At 41.7% G+C, this 11,440-nt stretch overlaps 1 protein-coding gene across 4 annotated transcripts in view; it reads left to right on the top strand.

The window, feature by feature from the left end:
* Nucleotides 1-11,440, top strand: part of LOC102673085 — a 52,147-nt gene that overhangs the window by 12,646 nt on the left and 28,061 nt on the right. Inside the window, exon 1 of one of the 4 annotated variants that reach the window (XM_031513665.1) lies at nucleotides 10,034-11,363. The exons of the other annotated variants lie outside the window; for them this stretch is intronic. Coding sequence (XP_031369525.1) covers nucleotides 11,350-11,363 — 14 coding nt within the window. The 5' untranslated portion in view covers nucleotides 10,034-11,349. Of the gene's footprint in view, nucleotides 1-10,033; nucleotides 11,364-11,440 lie in introns of those variants that run through there. 4 annotated transcript variants of the gene reach the window in all.

Here is an 11,440-nt window from a genome sequence, read left to right as displayed (position 1 = left end):
AAAAAAAAAAAAAAATAGAATACGAGAAATGAAAAATAAGGAAAGCAGAAAAGATATAGAAATAAAAGAAGGGAATGTTTGGTTGGCGTAAAGAAGATCGAAGCGATGCGATCGAATTAGGTTATAGTTGCTCGCGGTAAAAATGTCGGATCTCTGGTGTTCTCCGCATTTCAGTGACGTCACGATCGCGTAGAAAAGTTCCGTTAGGTATCTCCCGCCCCTGAAGAGTTGTGGGAATCATCCGGTTTGAGCAACGTGGCTTCGACTTCTCGACACCGTCCGCGTCTTACCAGTCTTTTTGCTCTGTTCACTTGCTTTTCAACAACCTATCAACGTCCATCTTTCGTTTACTCGTCTCTGATCACCGATCTCATTACTCAACACGTGTTTTACATACGTATAGACAAGACACGTATAGACAAGTCGGGGAACAAAAAAGTCCTTGGATTCGCGGTCGAAAATCCGGGTCAAGTACGGGAAACATTACTTTTGTTACTACTATCGACACGTTTCGCGTATTCGCGTTGCATAATATTCATTCGTTCGCTTCTGATCGAAACGAATTATCTCGTGATGCGTGGTGATTGAGAATCCTGAAAGAAAGCGCGTGTATCTGACTCGATAACAACCAACACGTTTTCGTTCGTCCGTCCAATATTATCGTCGTGCGAGTATCTGAACGAGTTTCTTATCGGCTCCACTTTGTTTTCATTTCACGGCCCGCGATGAAAACTCGAATCGAGAAATTCCAAACGAGAAATCTTCGAACGAGAGGCTTATATTTACGGATCGATACAACGAACGAGTTTCGTCTTGTTCGAGATTCGTGAATATTTTCGTTTCCTGTCCGTTCACCGTGTATTACACCTTCGTCGCATATACGTGGCATTATCCTCATTTGCATTCGTTGAGCGGTACCTTTAGGGTATGTATATCCGAATTTCGTTTGCATACAGGACGGGTTCCTTTGTCAGTGAAAATACGGCTGTTAGTCCACTACATATTCGGCTCTATTCCGGGTTCTTTCAACTAGTTTACCAAAGGCACTCATTTCGAGAACTTTACACGGACACGCGCAAACACAAAAATTTCACAGACTAGAATTGGTATCGTGTACGTGTTCGGGTGGTGAGAAAAAGAAGGTGAGAGAAATGACAAAGGATGGAGTAGGAGACGAAACAATGAGGAGAAAGGAGAGTGGCGCGGAAAGGAGATGGAAAGCAAAGGACGTGATTTGATAACGCGGCATCGATCCAGGTTCTCAGGATGCTTCCACCCTTCCCCTTTATTCTCCGTCTCGATTCTCCTTGCTTTTCCATTTCACGCCCTCTCTCTTTGCTCGATCCCCTCGGTCTTTGCTCATTTCTGCGAGTCTGCAACCAGCAGAACTACAAATACCGTCCTCGCTGTCCATTTCGCTCGATCTTCGGGATCACCGGTAGGCTGTTCCTATCTTGGAACGAGAATCCCCGATAAATTCTTGGACGTTGGGTTATTTCAGACGCGTCGGCCACACGAAAATATTCGAAGCTCGTAATGGGTTACTCCGGTCGTTTCGTATCCGTTACGACTTTTATTCTCCCTCCTTCTCCACTGTCGCGTCGAGGGCTCCTTTATCCGGAAGTAACCCCTAAATCCCCTTAACTCCGTGTATACATCGAATGCGTATATTGGTACAGTACCGGAAAGAATTTCTCCCTTACGAATTTTTCGTAAACGTTTAGAAATAAAATTAACCGTCCTACCGAAAGCGAGCAATTTGAGGTATCTAATCTAGTCAAAGTCACCGCATTTGCGAGCGTGCTTTGTTTACGTCGCTTAGGCGAGTGAAAGTTTCCGTCAGGCAACGGGTAACGCGATTTTGCGCGTGCAAGTACGCGCGAACGTGTATGTTTTATAGCAGTATCTGCGCTCTAAAATTTTTCCACGGATAACCTCTTCTCTCTCTTCCAACTGATCAAATCTTCGAAAATGCGAACAAATAATCGTAAATCGACGATGCAGCAACGCCGAATGATAAAGTAATTAAGAGAGAAAATCGATTTGTCCTAAATTACGATCCTGTTATTAAATTATCAGCATTCGGGGCAAGTCGCGTTACGAGCGGAATACGAATGGAAGAGCAGGCGAGATTACCTTGAAGGCGACAAGTGGCCTGGCCAATGAACCGGCCGCACGTCCGAACGGCTGCCACCGAGACGCCACGAATTAAACGATCCAAAGATTTTTTTTCAAATCTTAGCCACAATTTCTCTGCCGAATTCGTATATTGTTGTTTTGTTGCTGATCCCGGATATGTCGAACTCGTGTTTGTGACCTCTGATATGATCGAATAAAAAACGCGTTCTTATCTTGTTCGGCACGTCTTTGTTTATGAAGAAAAAGAAAGAATTTTACTCGAATTTTTTTGAGTTTATATGACCGATGAAAGTCGTTGTTAAGAACTCGATAATATATTTGTTCGATACAATTTTTTAATTTAATTATCTATATTTTCATACGTGGAAGTACTGTAATTTGTTTTCATGGAAAAATCGACTTTCGATCTTTGTTTTTAATTCCATCGTAAACCTTTCATCCTTATATGTCGTTAGATTATTGCAAAGAAGAGCTATTTGTACTTCTTTTTGGAATTTGTTTATAGTCGTCCATTTTCAGCGAGAACCGACTGCGCCGGCATTCACATACTAAACGATTCGAAGCACGAACATTTCTATCGTTCGCTTAATTTATCGTTCCAATCTCGATGTAGTCATAGAGTTACAATCGATCAATTTTTATGGTTGGGTAGTACATTCATAAATTTTTCCGTTTCTAAGTTTTATCTCGCAGTTGTCCGCTGTTTGTTCGAGATTGCATCATCAGTATCAATTTTGTGAGGTTTTCTCGTTCGGAATACGGTTCGTGCTTGCACGAGGTCAGTTACCAGCTGTCGGTAAATTCTCAAGTAAACAAACGAGAAAGGACCGTCGAATGTTAAAAGTAGCGGTGCGAGTTTTCGGTCGGTCGTTCGAGCTCAACCTTGGCTCTCTCGTTTAAGTCCGGAGCCAACAATCGTTACACGCCATTATACCGTTTTCTTTGCTCGTTCTGCTTGATTATGACCTTCCCGTTCTATTCCTTTTTTCTTCCATTAACTCACCAATTAATTGTCGGGGGTTGTATAATTAAACGTTGACGCCGCACGCAGAACATAATCGCTCGATCTTGGAAAGAGCCATTGCATTAGACGGAGAGGAAAGAGACGAAGAAAAAGAAAAGGAGAAAGAGAAACCATAAAATAGCTCGCATATTGTTATTATTAAAAGCTCGTAACCAACGAACGGAGAACGAATACGTTTCGTTCGGTACGGGTCTCGGTCGTTTTGTCTTTCAAATCCCATCGTTTTATGGAAGTAGAGGTTTTTAGTAGACACGTAAATAGCGCGCATACCGGCATCGGGTGCAAAGGTTCCGGCCATGACAGATTGACGAATCGATTTCTCTGTGGCAGATACGTTTTACCACCGTCTTCGAGACCGTCTCCCCCCAACTTTTTTCTCTTTCTTTGCGTGTACGCAAGAAAGAGAAGAAACTTGTCGACACAGAGAACGGTCTTGTTTTTCTTTTCTCGTGCCCAGAAAAGCGAATGCGCCGTTTCGAGAGCGAAGAGAGACGAAAGAAATAATCCTTTCTCGTTTCCTCCGCTTCTGACTGACCCTCTTTCTTCTATCTTCTTAGACGTCTTGATACGCAAAAGTTACACGCGTTGTACGCGCCCGATATATATTTAGCGCGTGCGGCATTTCTCGACCCACATACTCATCTGAAGGCAGAATGTCTCGTATACAGTGGAGTCATCCCTCTGCTAGTCACGACAAAGACTTTGTTTTTTCCCTTTGTCTCTCTCTTTCTTCTGCCTTCGCGACCTATCATCTTCGACATCTCGGGATATCATCAAGTCGCAACCTCGATTTTTAACAGCCTCTCGTTGATCTCTTTTTCCCTTTTTTCTCTTGTAACTTTTTTTTTTTAACGCAACTGCTTCGACGAAGCAGAATTAAAGAGCGTTTTTATTTTTCTTATTTTTTATTTTCCACATTCCACGCTTCTATCAGATTTAGTAATAGTATCTATCTTTATCAGAATCGACACAGTTTAACAGTTTTGAATGTCGATTGATTCGCGCGGTTGTCTCAATAAAAAAAAAAAAAATAATAAAGAGGGCGATAAAAGCCACTTGTAAATGGGCATCGCGTAAATTTCCAAGAGCATCTCTTCGCGTGAATACATTTGCGAAGAATCGTGTTTGACGACAGAGACGAGGAACTATGAGTCATTGTCGATGGTGCTAGGGGAGCTCGGATAACCACTACTAAATCAATGGTGCAGTATAGTCGACATCGGTGCATTATCGTCGTGTCCCTTTCTTCTTGATTCATTTTGCGCATCTGTGCGTGACCGTGTTCCGACTGAAAATCGATAAGATCGTTCGAAAGTTTAGTTCTTACGAGAAGGATTTGCGTTGCTGTTTCTAGTTGCCATTCTCGTTGCATCCTTCGTGTGTGCACCGTGAAGTTGCCATTGTCCGTTGCTGAACGAGACACGAAAGAAAAAGGAAGAAAATACTAGAAAGATAGAAAATGGAAGCGTTAGAGAATGCGGATGACGTGAAACAAGCGTGCAAACCGTAAGCGTGCACGCTTCATAAATTCATACCCGCAGTTCCGGTCCACGTTCTTGGACGTGGTAGAAGTTCCTTTAATTGGTATCGTTCGCGTTCGGCGGGGTTAAGAGTGGCGGTCGTAAATCGATATGATCGGTGATTTATCGGTGATTATCGATGCGTTACTCAGTGTCAAAGCGACGTCGTGACTAGGGAGAAACATTTCGAAATAATTTAAACGTTTATTCACCCGTTTGAAGTATTCGTCTTTCCTCGCGTGCCCACTGGATGATTCGAGATATCGTCGATAAATCGGATTAAACGGAGCGAGCGTACAACGCGAAATCGCGTTAGATCGTGTGGCATTGTTCGGCCGCGTGTTATTGAATCGATAACGTCTGGTTGGCACGCGTAGCCGTGGGGTATGCGCGCGCCAGCCACGCAAATAAATACACCCTATTAATTGTAAATGAAATGCAATATTTGTTCGAACGTCATCATAATCCCCCGAGCTAACGTTTATGCCGCGATCTGTTCGCTTTTCTCGCCATTGTGGTTGGAACTTGATCGACGCTGATCCGATAAAACAGTTCCCGTTAATTGACTCTTCGTGTACCGCGAATTACGTCAACGGTATACACGGAGGTGTATGGTAAAAATGAAGAGACCGATACTTTTGAGATTTGAAAAATATGCTTGAATTTCGTGAAGACTATTCTTACAAAATAAGAGATACAATTGTGTTAAGTTTTTTTTCGAGATGGAACGAGACGGAAATGGCGCTTATGCATCAGAAACTAATTTGCTCTATTCCGGAATAATGATAGTGGATAGTAATATCGAGGTGACCACGATGCACATCCACGCACACAAACGCGCAAACTAATCGCAGTAATCTCTGATACCTTGTAACTCAGCGTCAATTGGTTTGCCACGGTCGGTCCATTAATATCGACGATATCTAGGTTGGCGGAAGGTGGTAGGTGATAGAACGGAAAGTAGACGACGGTGAATCATGGTTTAAACCATTTTGCTGGCTATAAAATTCATTGCAACCGATCGCAGATATTTCTAATGTTTCGTTGATCTTTCGCGATGATACGAATAGTAGTCGAAATTAGTCAGATTTGATATATGACATAATGACCGACCGATTTGGCCAAAATGATTTGGATAATCTCGATGGAATCGGTTGCGTACGATTCGGATCTGTAAATCCGGAAGGAAGATAGTAAACGACAAATCCTCTATATCCCGAAGAAATCATGGTCTAGGAGATGGCACGCGTCCTCCCCTTTGACGAGTTTGCTCCATTAATTTGTCTACGTTACGCGTAGTAGAGTAATATCGATAGTATCTGGACGCGCGAGGGAGGTTAGCGGTTAGGGTGGCTGAGAGCAGAGGGAAGGAGTAAACGAGGTGCGGATTCATGGGTTACGCTGCTCGGATTCTGACGTCACGTCGCTTGTACGCAAGTTTACCACCACCACTATTCCTGTCGGTGTTACTACTTCTACTATATCACTTACTACTACTATTACTACTACTACTACTACTACTACTACCACTACTATTACTATTATTACTACTACTACTACTAGTACTACTACTAATGCAACATAGATGGCGTCAGAGGGTATACTTGTACGCTATACCAAGCTTGCATATATACACATATATATGCTTCGATGTCACTGTCACTCAACGTACTTACCACAGCTATCGTTATAATTGTCAATGTTTGCGTCACTCTCACCATTGTATTATATACAAGTACAAGTGACTGCACTCCACACTATCGAATAGTCAACGCTACGAGATCCCACCACATTTGTGCCGGCAACTCTCTGTTTACCACCACAAAGTCGTCGACATTCGGTACACACGTGTACAAGCGTGGAAAGGACAGAGAAAAACGAACGGGACACGGAGCGGGGAGAGAAAGAGAGATAAACGATGAGAGAAGGAGAGAGATACGCATAGCCTTTTCTTTTTTCCTTCTTTCTTCCCTCTCTTCTCTCTCCTTTCGACTCGACCATTGCTCTTTCTTCTCTTCGCTCTTTATCCATCTCGGGCAGGTGCTCGCCGAATTGGCGCAGAACCGGCAAAAGAAAAAAAGAGGAAAGTGGAAAATGAGGAAGAGAGACGGAGAACAGCAACGAGAGAGCCGATACTTAATCCTCCCTTCGTTGGCCCACCCTCGGCAGGAAATCAATAGAGAGAGACTCGCTCTATCCTCCCTCCCCTTTCCTCTTTCTCTCTTTCTTTCTGGCTCTGTTTCGGTCTCGCTGCTCTTTCTTCTTTGTACTTCCCTTTCTTTTCCTAGCACAGCCACGGTCGTTCGAAGTTTAGAAACAGCTCTTGTTTACTCCCGTCTCCATCTCGTTCTCCCTCTTCATTTTCCTCTCTCTCCTTTTCCCCCGCTTATCCCCGAGACCCGTAATCTCGGTGGAAACGTTTTAACGATCATTTTGTTCGATCGTGCGATTTGTCTTTCTCTCCAATTGGAAATAACAACATCGATCAACAAATAACAACTGTGTGTGCCTCGATCCATCGATTCGTTGGCAGGGTATAATCGTTATCCAACCTAAATGTTTGCACTGTTTGCTCGGGAGTCAAGGTAATTCGATCAAAGGTTATCGATATCGCGGGATTAAACGCGATACTACAGAGCTCCCTGTCGAAACCAATTTTCCTCTTTGCCGAAAAAAAAAAGAAATCGTGGTTGGATCGTGTAATCTTTTAAAACGATTCAGGTAGCTTTCTTCATTGAGGTCGAGTTACACCGGAGTTGCCTCTTTTCTCGAGCCCTTTAAACCGAAACAACCGTATACCGACCAACAATGGATCGATGTCCGAGCCGGTGAACGAGCCAGGCTTGTTTATCGGCATCGAACGTGTCTCGGTAAAAAGACGACCGGCAACTTTCGCGTTCGTCAAAATACAACTGCTCGGAACAAAAGTATCGCGACGAAACGAGTGATTGGCGCAAGAAGCAACTAGTCGAGAATGTTGTTTCCAATACAAAAGAAGTCGGGAGAAACGACGCCTAGGAATCCTCTCTTCGTGGGCGGTGAAAATCGGAATTTTGTTTTTATCTGGTCGCGTGTGTAGCGAGGCGAGCACGGGGGGACTGAAAGGAGAGACGGACGATGATGGGCGGCGTGTACGCGTGACGTAGCGGAAGTCGTGCGTCACCAATGACGTAACAACATCGAAAGAGGAGGAACGTCCGAAAGAGGCCATTGACGAGAGGACTTGTTGCACGCGTCCTTTTCTGCGTGGGCTCTTGATCCTGCTACCGAAATAGCAACACGCTAGAAAACGTAACGTAATTCCAACTTCAATTAGGGAAACCAGTACCAAGTTATTTTTCCCCTTCGATCTTTCTTTTTCCAGACTATAGCGGATTTATCGTGTAATCGAGTTTCAATTGAATCTCACCAGACTCCTCCGCGTAAGGGCAGAGGAAAGTGGCGTGGACTTGTTGCGCGCACTTTTCTACGCGTGGCCCATGGTATTTCCTTGATCCTATCATCCTCTTTGGATTAATGCAATGTAATTCCGGATTCTGTTAACGCGCAATTGTGGCTTTTTACGCAAAAGTGTCTTCTTCTACCGGCGAACCCCGAGAGAGCACGTAAGACGAAGCAAAGTGGCGTAGACTTGTTGCATACCTATTCGCGCATGTGTGTCTCGGTTCTCTGTGTTCCCGATAGGCCGGGAAAATGGAGGAAGTTCGTCCTCGTGTTTTATGGTACCGAGGGTGTAAATCCTTCTTGATCGATTTGATGGCTGGATATCGGTGTCCGTGAAATTTATTTATTATTTACTTGCGAGCTGATACAGATTTCCACTTCTATCCAACTCTATGAGCGATCTACAGAGCCGTCGAGTCTCGTTTCGAGCCATCGACAAAATCGAAGTCTTGGCGCCATGTCGTTTCCTTGGCAACTCTGCCACCCCGCGTATACGAAATTTAAAAGTAGCTTTTAGCTCCGGCTTAATCAACCGTCCGTATCTTCGATTAAATGGTAATTGATCCCGTATATATATTGTGACGTGAAATGGGTCAGATATTTCGATTAAATTGATTTTATCAGTCTGTAAATGAATAATTTATCGCTTGACACATATACAATGATGTTTCTCGATTTCATTTGCATAATTTTTATTATTTATTTACTCGTTGATAAAGAAGGGAAAAAATCGCGGTATCACGGCGTGAAATCTTCTTAGAAGCAATCTCGAAGATAGTTTCTATAGTGACTTCAATTATTTTGATTATTTTTATACAAACAAATGTGAAAAACTGGATACAAAAACTTAATTAGGTAAAGAATCTTCTAGATTAGGAATTTTATATATACGTATGTATAAATAATTTTACAAATTATCCATTTGTCAGATACTATGTGAAATGGGAAGTATCTGTTATTTGCTGTGAGTGATCACTTATCACAAATGAATAGGATGAGATTTATGATAAAGTTTTATCATAATTTTTCTATATGTATATGTATATATATATATATTTTTCTTTTAATCAAATATTATTAAGATTTTTTGTATATTAAAAACACAATTTTTTAAATTGAAGCATTTATGTGTTAGATTAGAATCCTCGTATTTCCTTATGTTTTTTTATTTTAATATCAAGTTCAAATTGTTTCTTTTATAGATTAAAAAATATTAAAATTTTTAAACGGAACATGAATTACATTATGTAGCGGTAAACCGCATTTTAATGTAGATATTTATAGAAATTCACAAATCTTATCATTAAATGTCATTTCAAACGATGATAAAATTTATTTCGTCCTGTACAAATTACATAAATAACGATTTAGTAAATGCTAAGTTAAATTGCAATTTTCGAGAATCAAACATTTAAGGATCTTTATTAAATAATGTTTTTTTTGTCGTTCAACGAGAGCATTTAATATAATCAATCGTTTTAAACGTAGTGCTTAAATGTCTGTATCAACTTTCACGAATCTGTTATCATTCGATATGATACATAGTTATATATTTGCATAATTGAGTGACATTTCGAAATGAATGCGATTAATATTTATCATCATATGTGTAATTTATATTCAATTCGTGTCATTGAGTGAGGTTATGCGCGAGTGGGAATTTAAATAGTACTGTCATTTGAAGAAAATATATCGAAAAAAGAAGAAATTTTGGATTTTAAAATTGATATATAACGGAAAACATACGTGAAAGTTATATAGAACGATGAATAATTATCAAATTGAATGAAGTTTAATATTTTACAAAATCGATACAAATTAATAAATATAAAAAGGATCATAAACTTTCTCTTCAATTATCATAGCGGAAATCGACAAATAATTAAAATCATTCGATATTTTCTTTTCTATCAATTAAGTGCTCAAAGAAAATTTGTTATCTTATTGTTTTTATATGTGAGACATAACCATCGATACGCATATTTGTATATTCTTCTCTATAAATTCATGTACAGTGAAATTCTATATTTTCTAATATCGTCGATAAGTAGGATATACGGTTTGGTATCGAAGAGTACCGTGAGATGGCGACTATGGAACAGGTGCACTCGACCAATCGGCGTGCGCGCAATCCCCCTTGTCCATCTACCGATTAGCGCTCTGGCGGTGTCACGAACAGCGATCGCAATATGGCTTCCGCCACCGCTAGCCTGTGAGAGTATCTTCGAAGGTGACAACATGGTGGAATACGTAAGGGTGCGCGAAGCGTCGCGCGTGTGAAAATTGCTAGTGTGGCCTTGTTGAGAATTATACGTCGACTCGATCGAGTGCCGAAGAAATAGTGCATATGCTCGAAAAACAAAACATTACGAGAGAAGTGAGAGAGAAAGAGACACTGTATTCTGTTCGGTGGAGTAAGATAAACTGTACGCACGGGCCACTAGTTAGAGAAGGATAGAATGACAGTGTGATACATCGGTTCGTTACGCTGGAGGTTTCTGACACGAATGTGTATCGGTTGAAAAAGTACGGAATTCCGTGTGTTTGGCGTTCTTGAAACGTGGTTCGACTTGGTGATGCGAATGTAATAATCGAAAAAAAAAAAAAAGGGAGTAAATCTTTCGATGGTTGAGCACGGTGCGCGCGACTCATACGTCGAAAGCGTGGCTCTGTCGGTGTGTGTTACGTCCCGTACACGCCGTATCGTCTTGTACTCTTGTGTATACGTGCGATCTTTCGGTGTGGAAATTGAAAGAAGATAGACAGACGGTACATGAGTGTGGAAGAATGAGAAAAAGAGTACAGAAGCACAGGGTGCACATCGACGAGCACGACGACGTAACAGAGAGAAGAAGGCGCAAAAGAGCTAGCGAGTGAGCCAGGCGACGTTGCCAGAGTTTTCCTTCTCGCGTTCCCTACTGTACAGCACGTCCCTTCGTGCTCTGAGAAAGACCGAAACGGAGAATAATGTGACAAGGAGCGAGAGAAAAGTAGTGCGAGAAGCTACACAGAAATACAAGTGCGAGCGAGATAGGAGTACTGAGTAGCGTGAGTCGCGCGAAAAGGATCTAGGGAATTTTTGTATTCAATCGTCGGATTTGTCAATTTAACTCGAGTTCCGTTTGTGTCCTCTGGACGTGTGATTCGTGAATACCACGAGACGATTCCAAATGACGTACACACGAAACACGTGACACGTCGAGTTAGGCCGATCGACAAGCCATGAAGAAGCCACGGTAAGTTTCGACAATTTTTCAATAATTCTTCATCTTTTATTTGCCTCTCGCGATTGTATGATATAAAAGATATTCCA

Source organism: Apis dorsata, unplaced genomic scaffold (genome assembly GCF_000469605.1).
Source record: "Apis dorsata unplaced genomic scaffold, Apis dorsata 1.3 scaffold_683, whole genome shotgun sequence".
NCBI classification, from domain to species: domain Eukaryota; kingdom Metazoa; phylum Arthropoda; class Insecta; order Hymenoptera; family Apidae; genus Apis; species Apis dorsata.
The sequence above is the reverse complement of the archived record's forward strand: the minus strand, read 5'-3'. Positions and strand labels throughout refer to the sequence as shown.